Genomic DNA, 21791 nt, shown 5'->3' on the forward strand with positions numbered 1-21791 from the left:
CTTAGTTTACTTAATATAATTTTCTCTAATTCCACCCATGTTGCAGAGAATGGCAGTATTTCATTTTCTTTTTAATGGCAGAGTAGTATTCCATTGTGTAGATATACCACATTTTCCTTATCCACTCATCTGATGATGGGCATTTAGGCTGGTACCAACTTTTGGCTATTGTAAATAGCACTACAATAAACAGGGGAGTACAGGTATTCGTTCAACATGATGATTTCCATTCCTTTGGGTATATACCCAGCAGTGGAATAGCTGGGTCATATGGTAGATCTATATGTAATTGTTTGAGGAACCTCCATACTATTTTCCATAAGGGCTGCACCATTTTGCAGTCCCACCAACAGTGTATGAGGGTTCCCCTTTCTCCACCCTCCTTGCCAGAATTTATCTTTCTCAGTCTTTTGGATATTAGCCATCCTAACTGGAGTGAAATGGTATCTCAAAGTGGTTTTGATTTGCATTTCCTGGATGCTGAGTGATGTTGAGCACTTTTTTATGTGTCTGTTGGCTCTGGCTAGTACTTCCAACACTATGTTGAATAGGAGTGGCGAGAGTGGGCATCCTTGTCTTGTTCCTGTTCTTAAGGGAAAAGCTTTCAACTTTTCCCCATTCAGGATGATATTGGCAGTAGGTTTGTCATATATGGCTTGAATTGTGTTGAGATACTTTCCTTCTATACCCAGTTCATAGTCTTTATCATGAACGAATGCTGAATTTTGTCCAAAGCTTTTTTAGCATCTATTGAGATGATCATAAGGTTTTTGTCTTTGATTTTTTTTTGATGTGGTGTATCACATTTATTGATTTGCGTATGTTGAACCAACTTGCATCCCTGGGATGAATCCCACTTGATCATGGTGTATAATTTTGTGTATGTGTTGCTGTATTCTATTAGCTAATATTTTATTGAGGATTTTTGCATCTATATTCATCAAAGATATTGACCTGTAGTTTTCTTTTTTGGTTGTATCTTTGTCTGGTTTTGGTATCAGGGTGATATTTCCCTCATAGAATGAGTTTGGGATAATGGCCACTGTTTCAATGTTTTGGAATTGTTTGTATAGAATTGGTATTAATTTTTCTTTAAAGGTTTGGTAGAATTCTGCAGTGAAGCCTTCTGGTCTTAGGTTTTTCTTTGTTGGGAGCCTTCTGATAACCGCTTCAATCTCCTTGATTGCTACTTGTCTATTCAGATTTTATATTTCTTCTTGGCTAAGTCTTAGTAGTTTGTGTGTGTCCAGAAATTTATCCATTTCCTCCAGATTTTCAAATTTGTTGGCATATAGTTGTTTATAGTAGCCTCTAATGATTCCTTGTATTTTTGAGATATCAGTTGTAATATCACTTTTTTCATTTCTAATTTTTATTAATTGTGTCTTGTCTTTTTTTAGTTAGCTTTGCTAATGGTTCATCAATTTTACTTATCTTTTGAAAATACCAACTTTTTGTTTCATTGACCTTTGTATCATTTTTTGGGTGTCTGTTTCATTTAGTTCTTCTGTGATCTTAATTATTTCTTTCTGTCCACTAACTTTGGGTTTGGATTGTTCTTCTTTTTCTAGATATTTACAGTGAAGTGTTAGGTTGTTTTCTTGCCTTCTTTCCATTCTTCTAAAGTAAGCATTTAATGTGATAAATTTCCCCCTTAGTACTGCTTTTGCAATATTTTAGAGGTTTTGGTATGATGTGTCATTATTTTCATTAGTTTCAAAAAATTTTTTGATTTCCTGTTTAATTTCTTCTTGGACCCATATGTCATTAAGTAGATCGTTGTTTAATTTCCATGTATTTGTATAGTTTCCAGAGTTTTGTTTGTCATTGATTTCTTGTGTGAATCCATTGTGGTCTGAAAAAAATACATGGTATAATTCCATTTTTAAAAAATTTGTTGAGACTTTATTTGTGACCTAATATGTGGTCTATCCTGGAGAATGTTCCATGTGCTGATGAAAAGAATGAATATTCTGAGGTTGTTGGATGAAATGTTTTGTAGATATCTGCCAAGTCTAATTGGTCTAAAGTATTCTTTAGATCTTGTGTTTCTCTGTTGATTTTTTGCCTAGATGATCTGTCCAATGTTGAGAGTGGGGTGTTTAGGTTCCCTACTATTATGATATTAGTGTCTATCTCTTTCTTTAGATCTAATAGTGTTTGCTTTATAAATCTGGCTGTTCCAATGTTGGGTGCATATATATTTATGATTGTTATGTCTTCTTGTTGGATAGATCCTTTTATCATTATACAGTGGCCTTCTTTATCTTTTTTAAAATGATTTTTGATTTAGTCTGTTTTATCTGATATAAGAATAGCTACTCCAGATCTTTTTTTGTTTCTATTTGCATGGTATATCATTTTCCATATTTTTACTCTTAGTCTATGTATGTCTTCATAGGTGAGGTGAGTCTCCTGAAGGCAGCATATTGTTGGGTCCATCTTTTTAATTCAATCAGTGAGTCTATGTCCTTTGAGTGGGGAATTTAATTCTTTTACATTAAAGAGATGTTACTAAAATGTATTGATTTACTCTTGGCATTTTATTGATTTGTGTTTGGATGTTTTAAAATTTTTTCTTCCTTTCTTTCTGATTTACTGTTTGTCTCCTGTGTTTGTTAGTTTCTTGGGATGTTAGATAAACTTTTCATCTCTTTATTGTTATTATTTTTATTTTACTGCTGGGTTTTGTTCTTTCTTGAGTATTCTTGGTAGTGATTGTTGTTTTTCAGATACCAGACCCAGTATTCCCTTGAGAATTTCTTGTAAGGCTGGTCATGTGGTAGTGAACTCCCAAAGTTTTTGTTTGTCTGGGAAACATACTATTTGTCCTTCATTTTGGAAGGATAGCATTGCTGGGTAAAGAAATGGGCTGGCAATTTCTGTCTTTTAGTATTTTGAATATATCTTCCCATTCTCTTCTGCCTTTTAGTGTTTCTGATGAAAAGTCTGATGTTAGTCTGATAGGGGTTCCCTTATAGATGACTTGATGCTCATCTCTTGCAGTTTTTAAGATTCTCTCTTTGTCTTTGAGCTTTGCCAATTTGACATAACATGTCTTGGAGAGGACCTTTTTGGGTTGAATATGTTTGGGGATCTTTGAGCCTCCTGATTCTGAAGCTCTGTATCTCTCCCTATACCTGGGTAGTTTTCTGCTGTTATTTTGTTGAATATGTTTTCAATGGCATTTCCTTTTTCCTCCCCTTCTGGAACACCCATGATTTGGAATTTGAGTGCTTAAGTTTGTCTTTTATCTCTCTTAGATTTTCTTCAATTTTTAAAGCTCTTAAAAATTTTTTTTTGTCTTTAAAGTTGTCTTCAAAGTCAGAATTTCTCTCTTATGCTTTTTCTAGCCTGCTGGTTAACCTCTCTCTTGTGCTTTTTATTTGGTTGAATGAATCCTTCAGCTCCACAAGCTCTGCTGCATCCTTTTGCAGGGCACTGATTTCTTCATACATTTCCTTTTTTAGGTCCTGTATACTTTTTCCCATTTTGTTGAGTTGTCTAACTGAATCTTCTTGTATCTCATTTAGTTTCCTTAGAATTGTCCGTCAGTTCAAGGACTTCCTGTTCTATAGGACCTAGAGCTTGAGAGTTATTATATTCCTTTGGTGGTGTTGTGCTTTCTCAGTTTTCCATATGTCTAGTATCTCTCTATTGGTGTTTAGTCATTGTGGCAGAGGGATTCACGGTCCACTCGTTCCACCCTGGTGTCTGCAACAGTGATAGGGAGCGTTGCTGATGCTCAACTGCCTGTTGCTGCCTCAGGGCCTGGGGGTTGGTGTGTTGGCCTCTTAGGGTCGAGACTCTTCTGGCCTGGATCCCAAGGAGGGTGCTGGTTTGGGGCTGCTGCCTCAGGGCCTGGGTGTCAGGCTGTATCTACATTGTATCTACATTTCCCATTGTATCTACATTTTTTTTTTTCAAATAGGGAGACAAAATCTGGATGGAGTTCACTCAGTGTCTGACCACACTGAGAAGAGCCAAAGTGTTACTTTCCAACCCAGACACAACACCACTGTTTTACACCTCAGATCTATTGTGAATAACAGCTTTCTGTTGGCTCAGATTCACCAGCACTTCTACTTGTTTTAATATATATTAAATATATAATATATTTTTAAAATATATGATATTTTTAAATCTTTCATTTTGAAATAATTTTAGACTTACAAAAAATTGCAAAGATAGCAAAGAGAGTTTCCTTATACCCTTCACCCATCTTCCCCTGAGATTACCAACTTACATAACCACCGTACAATTGTCAAAACCAGGAAATAAACAATGATGTGATACTATTAAGTAAACCACAGATCTAATTCAAATTGCACTTGTTTTCCCACTAATGTCCTTTTTAAAAAATGTCCCAGTCTCTAATGTGGGATACCATGTTGCATGTAGTGGTCACCTCCCAATTTTCCCCCAGTCTGTGACCACTCCTCAGTTTTTCTTTATCTTTCATGACCTGGATGCTCACAAAGAGTCCTGGTTAGTTATTTTGTAGCATGCTCCTCAGTCTGGGTTTATGTGATTTTCCCCCTGATTAGACTGGAGTTATTCAATTTTAGTGAGAATATGACAAAAGCCATGTTGATTATGTCTTATCACTTGGTTAAGGTGGTGTCTGCTGCATTTCTTCTCTGCAAAGTTACTGTATTTTCCTTTATAATTAATAAATATCTGAGGAAATACTTTAAAACTTTGCAGGTCTCTTAGTTCTCCTCAAACTTTTGCCCTCAGATTTGGGCATTCAACAATGAATCTTATCTGCAGAAATTATCACTGGGGGTTTTGCTTAAATGTGATTTTCTACATCTCCCATTCCTCCTTTGTTTATTGATTGGAGTCCTTCTGTTAAGGAAGTTCTACCCCTTTTCCTCTACATGTTTACTTACTTGATTACTTAGTTATATCAGTATGGACTAATGGATATTTATTCTATGAGCTATAATCCAATATGACCATTATTGTTACTGCTGTTGTTGTTGTTACTTTGCTTACCCAATTGTAAGTGCATGCAGGAGATAGAGAAGCCTTTCTTATTGAAGCTGTGATTTTTCTATTGCATTGATGTCTATTTATGTCTGGGTGTCTGCACAGATGGACTTCTCAGCACTGCTAGCATTTCAGGGTTTGGATTGATTATTGATTGACCAATCCAGTGCACACTGTATTTTCTGCAAAAGATTTTTTCTTTTCAGAACTGCCAATCACTCTGTGAAATCCATTTTCCCTTTTGTACATAGGGAGGAGTAGGCGTGAATGCCACCTTAATCGTAGCTTTCCTGCTGTGAGCTCATGGTATGGTCTGCTGTGGAGTGAGGGGTTCACGTGGGTGTCACACTGAGGCCCACACCTGCCCTTGCACCACCTGAGGATGAAGAAACAAGGCCAGTGCAAGTCATGGCTCAGCACGGCTGCGGCACACTGAGAACGAAACACAAGTTGGCAAAGGGAAGGGTTCTGCTGCCTGGGCTCCTCCTTAATGCAGCTCCCGGGTTAGCAACCTACAGAATTTAAGATCTCAAGATTGAGAGATTCTGTAAGGATCATCTGGTTCGATAGTCCCATCCTCTTCTTTTGGGGAGCTGCTAATGAAAGGGGAAATAGTTAACAAGTTTTGAGTGTCTCTCTATGCCACATATTGGGCATAGCTTGCTGAATTCTGAAGCAAACCCCATGAGGTAGGTGTGACATGATTCCTTTTATGCAGAGGATCAGAGAGTCTACATCATTCGATTGAAGCCAATTCCATAAAATCAGTGTGGAGATCCGGTGTGCCTGACCGCTGTGCAGGGCTCTTCTTGTGAGCACGCAGGGCTGCTGTGTTTCCTCCTGCCAGAGATGCTTTGTTCACATCCACATGCCCAGATCTTACTGTCCTCCAGCCTCACTCAGGTAGCTCCTCCACGAAGCCTTTCCAGCGTCCTCCTCTGCACCTTCACCTCACCGATGTCTGTGTTTTGCTGTCATGGGGCTTGTCACTTTCTATCCCAGATTGATGATCTGTAAGCACACATTCTGAGCATCATCCATGAGGGCTATTTCCATCTGTAGAGAATGTAGCACAAAGCTGTGCATTTATCATGGGGTCCAGACCTATTTGTCGAATGAAACAACAACGAGTAAAAGGCTACCATGATGAGGAGGGTCGGATAATTCCTTTTCCCAACTGAAGGCAAGGAATACTTGGTTATTGGAAGGTAACACAATATACAACAAGCACTGCAGCCAGTTCTCTGCAGAACCACAAACCAGCTAACTTTACACAGTCTTCGCTTTTCTGGAGCTGGTGCATGAAAGAAATAGATTTGATGTCAGAGGTAGGGTCCGGGGGCCCAATAGCCAGCCTCAACCCATGCTGTCCTCTTACCAGGTTTTTGACTCTGCCACAGGAAAGAATTCAAGGGCAGAGTCACAGTGGACAGTGAGAAGAAGTTTAATATAACAGATAAGAAATGCAGGTTCCACAGAGAGATTGAGCAGGGACCCACACCAAGTCTAACACAAAAGTAAGTTTAGTACAGACATCAAGTCTAACACAAAAGCCAGAGAAACATCCTTAAAGTTCAGTACAGAGTGCAGGCTGGCTCAAGGGAGTGAGCAGCCATTTGCTGAAAATAAGTTTGATACAAAGTAAAGTGTACACACCTCAGCCAGTGAAGTGCTGGTTGCATCCAGGAAAGTGAGCAGCAGCCCAGCCTTCTACTGGGATTCTGCTTTTATAGTTTCTGTATCTAATGAATATTCAGTTAAGGGAGTGGTTCCCAGTTATGTAACATTTAGTCTTGCACATGCTTAGTCTTGCACATGCTCAGTCTTGCACATGCTCAGTCTTCCTGGAGCATGTTCATTGGTCAGGCTCTATCACATGCACTAAACATATTCAAGAATGTTCTGTGCTCTCTATTTAGCATGCCCAGCCACTGGATTTGCATAAGCCAGCCCCATGTGGTCTCATTTCCCCCTGTTGGTGCTGAAAATAGGTCTAACTGGCAACAATGACTTTCCTCTAAGAGAGAGACCAGAGGAGAAGCCTGAGACCTCAGAGAATAGTGAGAATCCCAGAGGCCTGTCCTGAAACCTGAGCCCAGGGAAACTGATCACTTCCTGTATCAGATTCACATTCCAGTGTTTGCTTGGCACTGAAGTCCTGTTTTCATGTGCTCAGGACTATAAATTCTACAAATCTTTCATGTTTCCCTTTACTGAAGCAGCTTTAGGAAATCACTTATACACATTTGTCTTTAGGAACAGGTTGGCTTTACACATTGCAAATGTGGTTATAGAGCTCATGGTGCCTTAAAAGGCAGGGATGGAATCAAGTACTTTATTTTTAATTAGAAAAGTTTATTGTAATAAAATACATATAACATATGCTTTACCATTTTAACCATTTTTAAGTGTACAATTCAGTGGCATTAAGCACATTCACACTGCTGTGCAACCGTCAACATCATCCATCTCCAGAACTTCTTCATCTCTCAAACAGAAACTCTGTGCCCATTAAACACTAACTCTTCACTCCTTCCCCCTAGGCCCTTGCACCCACCATTCTACTTTTTGTCTCTATGAATTTAACTACTCTAGGAACTCATATAAGTGGAATCATGTAGTATTTATCCTTTTGTGCTTGGCTTATTTCATTTAGCATAATGTCTTCAAGTTTCCTTCATGTTGTAGCATATTTCAGGATTTCCTTCCTTTTAAAGGTTGAATAATATTCTATTATATGGATATACCACATTTTGCTTGACCATTCATCTGTCCATGAACACTTGGGTTGCTTACCAACCATTTGGCTAATGTAAATAACACTGCTACAAACATGGGTGTGCAAATATCTGCTCAAATTCTTGCTTCCAATTCTTTTGGACATATATCCAGAAGTGCAATTGCTAGGTCATACCATAGTTCTGTGTTTAATTTTTTGAGGAACTACCAGACTGTATGGAGTATTTTTAAGCCCATCATGTGACAGAAAATGTATATTAAATAATAATATACTTTATTTTTAATTAATTAATTAATTAATTTAAAAAATTGAAACATAGTTGATTGTACATATCTGTGGGGTACAGAGTTAAATATCAATACCTGTGTGAAATATGTGATGCTCAAGTATGGATAATAACTGCATCCAGTAATACACAATGTAATCGATTTTTGTGGCCCTTTACCGTAATAGCATACTTTAAAAATTAAGTATCACTTAATTTTAGAAGATTTTTAGATCTAAGTTACTGATGTGGTTAATAAGTTTACAATAGTCAGAAAAATCTATTCTGAATATCAGCGTTAGCAGGTTAGATAAGGCTCCCCACCTAAACATGTATAATATTGCATCGTAGGTATTGTGTGTATAGTATGGAGACTGTAAATTGAATATGTATCTGTTACTTTTTTTAAAAGAGATGCCAAGATTTCTTCAAGTGAGCATATGAGAATTGGAGGGAATGAGGAGATGGCCTGGCTGCAGATCTGTGAACCTACGGAGAAGGACAAAGGAAAATACACTTTTGAGATTTTTGATGGCAAAGATAACCATCAACGCTCACTCGACCTATCTGGACAAGGTAAGAGAATTATTCTTCACCATCTAATGCTTTCGTATTTAGTGATCCATTTAGAATGCTGAAGAAAAAGAGGTAAACCAAGAAATAATCTGATTTTATGATTTTCATCCAGAGAAAGTTATTTCTGAATAATCCATTTGGCTGAATAAATTCATTTGGCTATTTATCAGTTTTCATTAACCAAATTCACTAGTAGAGAATCCAAATGAATAAATAAAAGCTAAACATTGAAAAAGTTAATAATGTGTGTTATATTTCCTTACAGCTTTTGATGAAGCATTTGCAGAATTCCAGCAACTCAAGTAAGATTTGCATATTTGATTATTATTGTATCTTTTACGGGGTCTGGTTGACTTGGAGTCATTTTGGCTACATGTGGGAAAATCTGTACATGCCTACATGTGACCCAAAGAATGTACTGTTCCTGGGATAAAAATACCAATTTAAGCAATTCGATATGTAGAATGGTAGGCATTCTTCTAAATTGGAAATACATTTATAAATTGACTTTCTAGAGTCATAATAATGCTGGATTACTTTAAGTAAAATGATAAATTTCTGAAATTGTTATAATCATGGCAATGTACCACACAGAGCAACTTTTTAAAGAATAATGGATTTTCAAATATGTGTCTGAGTTTTAGAGTTTCCAAAACTTAGGACAGTCTTTGGCTCATACTAATTAATCAATACATATTTGTTGAATGGGTATATGGATGACTGAGATAATCAGAAACCAACACTTTCAAAAATATCTAAAAATTTCCAATGCCATGTGGTGAATTTGATGACAAAATAAATCTCTCCTACCCAAGAGTTTAAGTGCTAAACTTTTCTGTGAGTTCTAGCATTTGGATGAGAGGGCATTTCCCATCTCAAAATGGGCATTAGGAGACGTCGGGAAAAAGATACAGACATGCATCCTTGGGTCCTGTGATCCGGGCGTGTCCTTCTAAGAGAGCGCACACATGCTGCTCTCTTTCTTTTGCTCTCACCACTGGCGAGCCTCTGATGTGTGTGGTGCTTTTTTATTGGTAGCATCTTCTCAATACTCTCTTCATTCTCTCTTCTCTGACCCCTTTAATTTTTTAGGGCTGCCGCATTTGCAGAGAAGAGTAAGTACATGTTAGATTATAACAAGGATGGTGAACTATTTTGGGTGGGGCAAAGGGCTGATACTTTAGAATATTAATTTTGTGTATTAAATAATAATCAGCGAAGCTTCCCGCCCCAATTCAAAAATCCTTATCAACACCCACACTCTTAATCCTGTGGCAGTGGGTCCTGTGCTCCTTGGCCTCCACCTACCTGTTCAGCTCTAGATCCTCTGGCCTCTTTTCTCCCTCCCATCCATCCACCCTTGCAAAATCCTCTCTCCAGATGCTCAGGGCTGCTTTTACCTCCTGATTGACTCAGGATACACGTAGCTCTCCTGTCTTTAGTCCTTGTGATTCTTCTTCATTCTCAAAGCCCAGCTCACATCCTGTATCTTCTCCAGGGTGTTTCATGACCTTTCCCCTGCACAGAATCAGTGATTTCCTCACCTCTGTTCCTTCGGCCTTTGGTTCACCCCTGCACTGTAGATATATCTTTTCCTTCAGCGCCCTCTCCCGGGAGAGTGCTGGTTCCTCCTCACATTCAGCTTGGTGCCTGCATAGTGCGTAGCATGGGGCCTGCTCCTTGGGAAAGTCCCTGTGGATGTTTTCTTAACCAAGACCCTTTCATGTTGCAGATCGTGGCAGGGTGCTTGGGGGTTTGCCTGATGTGGTTACCATAATGGAAGGCAAGGTAAGAAGAGACAGCAGGATACAAGACTAGGGTGGGGAGGGGGTTTAAGCACAGTGCACACGGTCCCCTTGTCTTAGGGCAGAGCGAAGCGGTTATATGTTCTTGCTCAGCCTGCAGAGGTCTCAGAGCTCCCCGCCCACTGGCCTGCCTGTCCTAGGCTGCCTCTGATAGTCCCTGTACTATCAAAGGACGGAAGAGCTTAATACTGTGAATCTACAAACAATGCCTTTAGACCACAAGAACAAACAGTGTGACTCAGGCACTCACAGCAGGTGTTGTGGCAACTTGTTTGTAGGCCCTCGGGGTCCGCCAGGGTCTGATACCACCTAATACTGGGATTGTTCATTCAAAGAAGTGACTGAATAAGGAGGAGCTGACCACACACCCCACAAACCCACCCGTCTGTGTGAAGGTGTAAGCCACCCACTTCAAATATGAAATGTCACAGTTTTTATAAAATGAAAGGAAAAAAAAGTCTCTGCTCCAATTCTCAAGGTCATTTTGGAATATATAAAAGAAACCACTTATTGGAGTTTTAATTTGTTGCCTGTCAGTGCGAGTATTGATATCTAATTGCTACTTCTCTGGTTGCTTCAGTGATTCTAATTCAATGTCACAGGGACAGAGATACTTGAGAAAATTTTATTAGCCCCAAATGCAAAAATTTATAGACCACCTCTTCAGCAGCTAAAGAAAGCGTTATGAGACTGAATAATCATGGATCTCATAATAAAGATGTAATCGAGAAATTAGCAGTTGCTTTACTGTTATCATAGGCTGAAAGCATATTTACTGCTTCCAGTTTACTAGTTATGAAACAATATATTCTCTGGGTTTGCCAGAGGAACTGGTAAAATGGATTCATAAGTCTACATATAAAGGAAATTTGTGAAACAGGCTAAATGTATCTACTGTAAAACGTAGAGCTTAACTTCAGATACTTTATTTGATTTAGGTGGTGGATTAAGACAGAATAAGTAGACTAAATTATCATTGATTTTTCTGGGTCTTATGTACATGGAGGGCTTATTGGCAGTAAATGATGTGAAGGATCAACAAACATAATTTGGTGTGGCTGAGAACCCATGTCCAGAGAGGTAACATGACTTCTCTTTGTCTAATTATTCCTTCTCTGCCCACTTTTTCCTTCTCAAGACCTTGAATCTGACCTGCACGGTGTTTGGAAATCCTGACCCCGAAGTGGTTTGGTTCAAGAATGACATGGACATCGAGCTCAGTGAACACTTCTCTGTGAAGGTGGAACAGGCCAAGTACGTCAGCATGACCATCAAAGGGGTGACCTCTGAGGACTCAGGGAAGTACAGCATCAATGTCAAGAACAAATATGGAGGAGAAAAAATTGACCTCACCGTCAGCGTGTACAAACACGGGGAAAAGATACCAGATGTTTTACCGCCCCAGCAGGCAAAACCAAAGCTCATCCCAGCATCCACCTCAACACCAGGCCAATGAAAGAATTTTTTCCAGTTTGGAGATAGGAAAAAATGCTTGGAAGTCATAGGAATGCTGTGTGTTTGCTCCAAATGAATGGCTATAATCTGAGTGACGTCATGTGTGGGCAAAGAGTTGATCATACATTATGCTTTTAATTTTTGCATTTGGTGATTATTGTTTTATATCTGTCTAAGGCGAAAAGCTAAGGTTTTCATGAGGCTAAACAACATATTTATAGGAGGGTAAATGACAGACACCTGGTAGAGAATGGGTGGAAAGAGGACAGCTAACATTTTCGTGGATGTGGGCATGTGGAAGTGGTACCCACAAGTAGCATGTGACTGTCTGCAAAGTTACTGTCCATACTGTAGTGGTGACCTTTGGTGCTGGCAAGATCTAGCAGCTCTGAAATCTTGACTGTGGAGCCTTTGAAGTGTGTGTTACCTGGTTACACTCTGGTTTCTCTTGTTTTAGGCTAATAAAACTTTAAAAGGCAACTTGTTGTGGTTTTCCTGTACGAAATCATGCCTAACAACATCTGCTTACTCTCCTGGCTTGTTTTAGTATGGATTATCATGCACCTTCCCAGCTGGTAGCATGTGTACAAACCAGAGAACCAGGAGTAGCACACATCACACTTACTGGAGAGCACTGTCCAGCAGCTCTGCCTCATAGGGCTGGGGGATGGATGAGGCAAGTGACACTGGCCAAGGAGTACTCACAACATCACAATTCCTGTGAAGTGTGTGTTTTGTGCAAGGCTGAGAAATGCCACGTAGTTATCATATCACGGACCTAAAAATGTCTATAGAGGAAAACAAAATGTGTAGATGGCTTTGTTCTTTTTTAGTGCGCTAATTACTTAGAAAGGTATTTCAAAAGAAGGAAGGCTCATTTGAAATGATCACTGTAGTAGCCATGGAGGAAAAATAAAAGCTTGGCTGACTATAGAAGGTCTCTCGGTGAAATTAAAAAAATGTATAGAATGAACATATCCTTTTTTTGAACTTTTTCTTCCTTTTTTGGGAAGAAGCTGGCATGAAAATCCTATCTTAATATTTTAATTTTATAGTTGCTTATAACAGAAAAGCTTTGATAGTTAAGAACATTTTATCTCTCTGTATTGTTAAGGCCAACCCAAGTTTTATGATATTTTGTTATCTTTTTCTAAGGTAATAATACACATCTTGAAATTTAAACATGTCCCTAATAACTAAAAAGCCAGCTGAGCAGTTTCCCATAGCAGTAAAGTGGGTATCAGCAAGCATTTTATTTTTATTACTTTTCCCTGCTCTGTTGTACAGGTGAACTTTAGCTGAGTTTGTTATTATTGCATGGTGCAACTGTGCTTCCAAAAACATCCTTGGAAAGAGTAGGCACAGGCAGACTTTTCTTTATTTGACCTTTATTTAGTTAAACAGAATTTGCTTAATTTTTCAGTTTAATGGTGCATTTATCATGATGGATGAATGTACTATACCGACACGTCATTATAACTCAGAGTCCATAGTTTTCATCAGGGTTCACTCTTGATGTTCTACGTTCTGCGGATTTCAACAGGTGTATCATGACGTGTATCCACCTTTACCATGTCATTCAAAGTAATTTCACTGCCCTAAAAATCCTCCTCTCCACCCCTGGCAACAACTGATCTTTTTACTCTCTCCATAGTTTTGACTTATAATATTTTTAAAAATAAAGCTTTTATTTTAGAATACTCTCAGCTATACAGACAAATTGTAAACACAGTGCAGGAGCTCCCATGTGACTCTTGTGTGATTTTCCTTGTCAACATTTACAACATCTCCCATTTCTGTGGCACACTTATCAAAACCAAGGACCTGATGTTGGTACTTTGCAATGACCTTGAAAGATGGTATTTGGATTTTTCTGGTTTTCCACGAGTACGTTCTTTCTGCCCTGGAATCCCACCCAGGATGCCACGCTGCACTTAGTTGTCACCTCTCCCCAGTTTCCTCTGGTCTGCAACAGTTTCTGTCTGTCTTCGTCTTTCATGACCTTGGTGGTTTTGAGCAGTCTTGTCTGGGTGTCCTGTAGAATGTTCTCCAATGCAAGTTTGTCTGACGTTTTTTCCTCATGATGAGACTGGGGGATATATGCCTTTGGGAAGAAGGGTCACATCACCCAGAGGTACCTGACATCCACACAGTACTGGTAATGTTAATATTCACTACTTGCTAACATGGAGTCTGCTAGGTTTTTCATTGTGAAGCTACTGTTTTTTCCCTCTTCTTATTCTATTCCTTGAAAGTGAGTCTCAGTCCAGCCCACCCTCAAAGAAGAGTGTGTGGAATTAAGCTCCACCTCTTAGAGGAGAAAGTACCTACATATATTATTTGGAATTCTTCTGCAAGAAGGATTGGTCTCTTCTTCCCCATATATTCATTTGTTCGATCATTTATTAATATCCTTATGGACTCATGTGTTCTATTTTATACTTTGATTTATAATCCAGTACTCTGCTGTGTATTTTGTTGCACAGATTTTTCCAGCAGATTTTTCCAGCAGTGGCTGCAGAGATCTTTCAGCTTGGCTCCTGTGTCTTTTATATATTTTATATTGTTGAACTCGTTCTCACTTTCTGGCACCTCAAGACACTCAGGCTCATCTTGTATTGTCCCAGCCCAGCCCTCTAATCAGCCATTTCTCCAAGGACCCCTGATTCCTTTTACTAGAGAATGGGATTAGAAACCGAGATCTGAGCACTGGGTGTCATTTAGTATTTTTTTTATCATACACCTATGCCCTGCTGTATTTATGCAAGTGTTACCTCATGATACAGGTGACGCCACACTGGTTATCAACTGTCCCCTTGAAAGCAGAATGTGATGAACTAAGTACCTGGGAAAGATACAGAGGTCATCCACTAACTGTCCCTGGAAAATACTGGGCTTTACCTCATTCCAAGGAAGTACTGCCCACACTTTTATTACTTTTTGGGACCCATACCTGTGGTAGTAGAAAGAGGGCTGACTCAGGATCAGGAGGAGGGGGGTGTCAGAGCTCACTGCATTTGTTAGGGAGTGCCACCTGATCTCCATCTGCACCATGTGTTACGCTTAATGGCTGCGAGGATGACACAAGGCAAGGAGAGAGAAAACAGCTTGAGAAGTACAAACTAGTTTGCTGAGGTATTGATTTTGTGAAAAAATATAATTTTTTTCTACAGAATCATTTGAAGATACATTTCATACATCATACACATCATGCTTCTTTTTCCCTTAATACTTTGGTTTGTGTTTCCTGAGAACAAGGAACAGGTGTTCTCTTCTGTTACCATAGCAGTTACAAGTTTAAGGAACATAACCTTCATATAATACTTTAATCTGTAATCCATATTCTAATTTTTCCAGTTGTAACAGTAATATTCTTAGAGGGTTTCTCAACCCTGGAGTCCAGGATTGTTTGGGATCATGTATTGTGTTTAGTTCTCAAGTCTTTACTTTCCTGAAAGACCCTTTTTTGTCTTTAATTACGTTGATAATTTTGAAGAGAACAGGCTAGTTAATTTCACAAAGTATCTCTCATTTTGGGTTTGCTGATGTTTCCTCCTGATCCTGTCCGAGCTGTTCATCCCTGGTTGTGTTGCTAGCATCATGTGCAGCGTCCCGCCCAGGTGCACATGCAGGAGCACACGGTGCCCCCCGCCCTGCTGAGGATGCTGTTCTGTCCTGTGATCAGGGCTGTCAAAGTTCTCTACGCAGACCGCACAGCGCCTATGTTTCCCCTCACAGGTCATGGGCAGCCTGGGGGAGACTCTTTAAGACCGTGCAGACACCCTGCTTCTCATCTCTTTCCCATCTAGTTTTAGCATCCATCCATATTCTTGTCTGAACCAATCTTTGCTACGATGGCTTCAAAGGATGAAGTTACCAGCATGAGCACTTCCTCTGCATTTCTTAATCAGCATTCTGCTCTAAGGACAAGCCCTCCCCTCTCGGTGATGTGTTCATGTATTTGTTTAACCATATCTACATTGTATCCATATGAATATCTACGTTTACCTATTATCAGCAGCATGGACTTGTGGATTCCTATTTTATTCAATAGATTGTAATATTTTACTGTCTTTATTTATTTTTATGCTCAAATTGTCCAAATGCAGCTTGAATACTGTGCTCAGTATTTGGCTCTCACGTACATTTTCCTTTCGGGGGTGACTGTGTCTGTGCATCACATCTTTTCCATCCTCTCCTTTCCCCCCAACAGTCTCTTCAGCCTCCTCTCCTCCACGTTCAGCATCCATAGGCATGTAGGAGCAGTGGGAGCTCAGTTGGAATTGGGTGTTTTCTCTTTTCCTGGTAGTTTGAAGTTTGTGATTGTCTCTGTCCCCTAATTACACTGGCATCGAGGTTCGTGTGTGATCTCAGTTCCACTCCCTGTTGTGACATGAACAGCTCACGGGGAGATACAACTTCCTCTGTTGTGCTACTCCCCATAAAGAACAAGGCGTTTGGTGTCCCAGAACCCTGTGCGGACCCAGGTCAGCAATTGACTAGCTTTGTCATTTTGGACAAGTTACTTGGCCTTTTAAAAAATTATTTACTTTTTATTTTTATTTTTAGTTTATTTTATTGAATCACAATTGATTATACATATTTTGGGGGTTCAATATTGACATATGTTGATCAAATCAATATTATTGGCATATATATTATTACAAATCATATTCATTCTTTATGCCCCTTATCCGATCTGTCCCCATCCCCCTCTCCCTCCCCCCTCCCACCTCTAATAACCCTAGATTTCTTCTCTCCTTTTGAAAGAGTGATGGTTACTCTGTTGATTTGTTGCCTAGATGATCTGTGCAATGCTGAGAGAGGAGTGTTCAGGTCTCCCACTGTTATCGTAGAGCAGATGCTTCTTCTGTCACACTGGAACAGACTTTGTGGAGAGAGACATACTCTTTTCTTTGGTCTCCACTGGTGACTCTCCTTGTGTCAATGCACTCCAGTGGCTGGCTGGTCATCTGCATGGTGGTTGTGGCTTCTAGCCACTTTGGCAGTAGCCGTGGCTGTGGTCACACGGAAGTGGTGTTTTTGGCGTGCTCCTTGCCTGGTTGCAGGAGGATGGGTCGGTCCCTTGGCTCCATCTGTTTTTACATTCTAAGATATTGCTGTGGAGCAGTTGGGTGGGAGGGGAGAGGGGAAAGGGGAAAGAAATAGGGTAGGAGAAGGAGGAAGGAGGGGGTGTGTGGTTCAGGCCTGTGGCACCCCCTCATTCCTGCAGGGGAGACCAGGGGGCTTCCAGTGACGGCTTGGTCATTGCTGGGCTGAATTCAGGTGTCAGGGGTGTGTGGCCCAACCCATCAGCCCTCCATTGTCCTGACTCGAGACCCAAGGTGTTTCCGGTGTGGCTTGGTGGTCATCGCTTGTCTGGTTAAGGGTGTCAGGGAAGCATGTCCAAGGCCCGAGGCCCCCCATTGCCCAGCTTGGAAACGCAGGGCACTTTCTGTGGTGGCTCGATGGTCATCACTGGGCTGGTTGTGGGTGTGGGGGGCATGGATGAAGCCCCTCTGTGGCTTGGGAACCCAGGGGGCTTCTAGTCCTTCGAGGTTTTATAGGTGTTCTTTGGTAAAGTGAGACCTTTACTAATTAATATCAAACCTTGTCTCTGGTCTGTGGGTATTTTGTTTTTTCTTTCAGTTCTGTGTGGGATTATTTGCTGTTCCCACCACTTAAACTCTGCATTAGAACTAATTTGTTGTCATTTGCTTACTTCTAAAATGGGGAACTTCCTGTGGGACCAGCACTTGAGCCCTGTGATTGAGTTAAATTGCTGCTTTGCTGCTGATTCCCTGGGGAAGGCTTTCTGTGCAGCTTGGGTCTTAATTGTTGACCTTGTATGCACTTCAGGGTCTCATAAGATCCAATACCTGCGTTATGTGTCAACTCTGGTCTGGGCTTCAGTCTTTTCAGCAAACTACACCCCTTGAAGATCTAAATTCCTGACCAGTCTCCTCTGAGTGGTCGTATGCTGATTGCACGGCGGATCAGCTGTCCTTGCTGTGTCCCAGTGTTCTCCCATTGGGCCATCTCCTCCACTGCCCACACTCCAAACACTTCCCACAGGGCGGGCCATGCTCTGGTCCCTTGCGATGACTCACCGGCCTCTGAGTGGCTCCTTTTTTCTGTTGTTGTGGTTCCTTGCTCCTTTGTGGGCCCACAGGAACCCTATTAGGGTCTTGCTGGCCTGGGGCCACCAGGGCCCTCTTCTCCCCTGCCACCTCCAAGCAACTCCATCCAAAGGACACAGGTGCAGCTTTTGCCAGTTCCTGCTCCATGTACTCAGCAGCTCCAGCCTGGAAGCAGTCGGGGCTCAAAACAGAGCAGTTTTTTCTTTCTCTCATTGTGGCTTCTCCTGCCTTCATGCACTACGTAGGTCTCTCCTCCTCTTCCCCTGAGTTCTAGCAGCCCCAGCTTGGCTGTCATTGCTTTTTAATAGCTTAAATTGGTTGATCTGTGGGAGAGAGTGACAGCGGGGACTGTCTATTCCACCATCTTGACCAGAAGCCACTTGGCCTTTTAAAACCTTGTTTTCTTTTATTTATAAAAGTGGGAGAAATGATGCTTCTCATGAGAGAGTATGATATGTATGATCACTCAGTTTTAGAAAGATGACTTTGGGATTATTATGATTGTAAAATGTGGTAGTTGGGAGTGAAAGTGGAGCTTTCCAAATAAAGCAACCATCTGTTGAAAATGTTTATCAGTTTAGCAGCTTCTGTGGCCACCTCATGAGACTAGTTAGACACAAATTAATAGAGCTCAACTGTAAGAGTAATCTTCACTGGAAACTCTGAGTCCGAGAGGGAAAAGGTTGAATGTATGGAAATGTAAGTAATCAAGATGTGATTCAGTATTGACAAAATGATGCTTCGTCCAACTAATAATGTTACAAGTCATCAGTTTCCAAAACTGAGGCAAGAGATAAGAATGTGGCAGACTTAAACATTTTTGCGCCTAACTATTCCTGCTAGCTGCAGATCACTCCAGGAATGTGTTAATGTGTTCAGCTCATGTGAGAGATATAAAGATTTTGTATCTTATAAAAGTGAGAAATTCAGATTGCCCATATCCTATTTTTAATAAATAATTTTGAAGCCAATTCATTCATTTTCAACTCTACTGTCTCAGGCCTGGCCAGAATGAAATTGTGAGAGATTAAAAAATGAGTCAGATTCCCTTTTGGGAAGCACATTTTTTTGAAGCATCAGAAGGACATATTGGTAAGAGCAGAACTTCATGCAGGGTGAAATGCCCAGGAACAGAGAGGTACCATTTATTTTGTAGGATTAAATACACCTCACTTTATGTCAAATGAATACATTTGACATAACGCAAGATGTACTGAAGATAAATGAAGGGGAATTTATGCCATTTATAAAAAAAAAATTATCTACTTGTTAAAGGAACCACACAAAGTTTCTTTAGTTGACAAACATTAGACTGGATTTTCATTTTTGGAAAAGGAAGACCATTCTGGATATTTACTTCCACGGCTGCTAGCGAGAACATAGACTGTTTGACAGAGCTTGCTTTGAATATTTCTGCCTCATTCCCTGGGTGAGAAATGTGTTGCTTACAGCACAGCATTTATTTTTTTTCTTTGAAACATTTTAACCCAGGAGTGCAGTGGGAGCCCACATGTGAACATTAATGACTTAGAAAATTAAAAACAGTAAATAGATTTAGAAATTAAATTTCATAAGAAGTACACTTACAATAACGATGACATTAAACAAATGAACAGATGCATGTTTGTGACAAAAAAGTACCGGCTGTTTCATTAGTGGGTTATAAAAGTATTAGTTGTTATAAAAGTGTTTTTTTTTTTTTTAAATGCAAACTCTTTTTTAACCAGATGAAGGTAGTTTGTGTGCATATTGGTGGGGAAAAAATGCTGGGTGTTTAGTGTTTTCTTACCTTCTGGGGTTGTTGGTTAGTGTTTGGGAGACGTTAGAGGTTCTCTGAAGACAGACTTCTAACCATGTTTGAGAGCTGCATTTATAATGTGAGAAGGGATTATTTTCCTTCCGCATGTCTCACCCCAGCTATGAGGTGGGTGAATTGTATCATATTCCCGTGTCTCACTTAAATAAGGAACTTCTGACAGACAGCTGTGGCCTGCTCACAAGATGTGGTTCTCCTGTCTTTTTCTAGAGGAGATGGAAGAGAGGGCAAGCCTTCTGGAGGAACCACCATTGTTTTACCTTTCAATTCCAGTGGTTGGGAAGGTATGTTCTGAGCCAGTGATCAGGTGGCCTCAACAGGGGAGATTCCAGATGCTGCCTATTTTCCTCCGCAGTTGGACTGATCCTATTTTCAGTGTCCAGCTGATGTTCTACCAGTTCCAAAGTATCTTCTCTCAAAGCTCTCTGGAAATTTCTAGACTCTGACCAAGGTGGCCTTAAAGTTCCCCACAGCTTGACTGATGTTTATTTAGATGGGCTTCCTCTTGACTGTAGCCCCTAACCTCCTTTTCTCAGAGCATGGACTTTAGAAATCTCTCAATGGTAAATCCTTTCTCTGCCCCTTTGAGGCGTGGTTCTTCCTCGTAAAGAACCTCAGGCCAGTTTTACAACCCAAGCTTGTCTTTCTTAAGAGCCTGGGAGCTATCCTTCTGAAATGCAATCATCAAGGGAGATAAGGCCTCTGTGGGAGCGCATGAGCCTAACTTCATCAAGCTCTGATTAGCAAACACTAATGGCCTGATCACATGGACCGACCTCCTGTTAACATCCATGTCCAGGATGGTTTCGAATGCTTAGTTTATTCCTCAGAGAAGAAAGAGTTCCTCTTCTCACCCCATCCTTGTCCCTATTTAAGTCACAAGGCACCCATGGTCTCTCAACTCCTCTGCACCGCGGCAGGGCTATAGGGCCACTTATGCCTCGGGAGACTGGGAAGGTGACGTGCTCTCTCAGTGCTTCAGTTCCACAGCTGTAATACTGGAATAATAATGGGACCTGTCTTAAAGAGCTGTAGTGAAGATCGGCGCACTTATAATGAGCACAGGTAAAGTGCCAAGAACAGTGCTTGCCATGTGGCAAGTGCTATATTAATTCATGTGTAATTATGAGTAGTGTTAATATTTATAACTCAGATGATTTTTCTCTTGATTGTATTTTCTCTTTTTCTTCATCCGCACTTGGTTGCTTTTTATTAACTATCATTTCTGTTATTTTGTTAAATTTTTGGCAATTCTTTACCATTTATCTTTTTTTTTACTCTATATGACTATTAAAATTTTATTTTTAATTGAGAAATAATTACTGTATACACTTATGGGGTATAGTGTGATATTCTGATATATGTCTATAATGTGGAATGATTTAAATCAAGCTAGTTGACAAATCCATCACCTCATATACTTATCAATTGATGTGGTGAAAGCATTTAAAATCTACTCTCTTAACAATTTTGAAATATACAAAGCATTGTTATTTATTATAGTCACCATTCTGTGCAGTAGATAATTAAATCTTATTCCTCTTATCTAGCTGAAAATTCATGCCCTTTGGTGAACATCTTGCCTTTGTCCATTTACCCCAAACTTCTAGTCTCTGGTAACTACCCTTCCACTTTCTACTTCTATGAATTCAACTTATTTTTAGATTACATATGTAAGTGAGATTGTGCAGTATTTGTCTTTCTGAGCCTGGCTTATTTCACTTAATGTGATGTTCTCCAGGACATCCATATTGTCACAAATGATAGAATTCCTCCCCTTTTAAGGCTGAATAGCATTCCATTGCGTATATATGTTGCATATTCTTTATCCATTTTCCCACTGTTGGATATTTATGTTGATTCCACATATAAGCTATTGTGAATAATGCTGCAAAGAATATGGGAGTGCAGATATCTCTTTGACATATTGTTTTCAGTTCCTTTGAACAGATACCCAGTAATGGGATTGCTGGGTCATATGATAGTTCTATTTTTAGTT

The 21791-nt window shown here is 40.0% G+C and overlaps 1 protein-coding gene across 1 annotated transcript in view; it reads left to right on the forward strand.

Moving 5' to 3' along the window:
* Window positions 1–12316, forward strand: part of MYOM2 (myomesin 2) — a 99333-nt gene extending 87017 nt beyond the window's left edge. The window contains exons 33-37 of the mRNA XM_063087837.1: window positions 8413–8576; window positions 8842–8878; window positions 9669–9691; window positions 10309–10364; window positions 11520–12316. Of these exons, the coding sequence (XP_062943907.1) occupies window positions 8413–8576; window positions 8842–8878; window positions 9669–9691; window positions 10309–10364; window positions 11520–11837 (598 nt within the window). The 3' untranslated portion in view covers window positions 11838–12316. The remainder of the gene's footprint in view (window positions 1–8412; window positions 8577–8841; window positions 8879–9668; window positions 9692–10308; window positions 10365–11519) is intronic.
* The last annotated feature ends 9475 nt before the right edge of the window (window positions 12317–21791 follow it).

The sequence above is a fragment of the Cynocephalus volans genome, chromosome 1 (assembly GCF_027409185.1).
Source record: "Cynocephalus volans isolate mCynVol1 chromosome 1, mCynVol1.pri, whole genome shotgun sequence".
In the NCBI taxonomy this organism is placed as follows: domain Eukaryota; kingdom Metazoa; phylum Chordata; class Mammalia; order Dermoptera; family Cynocephalidae; genus Cynocephalus; species Cynocephalus volans.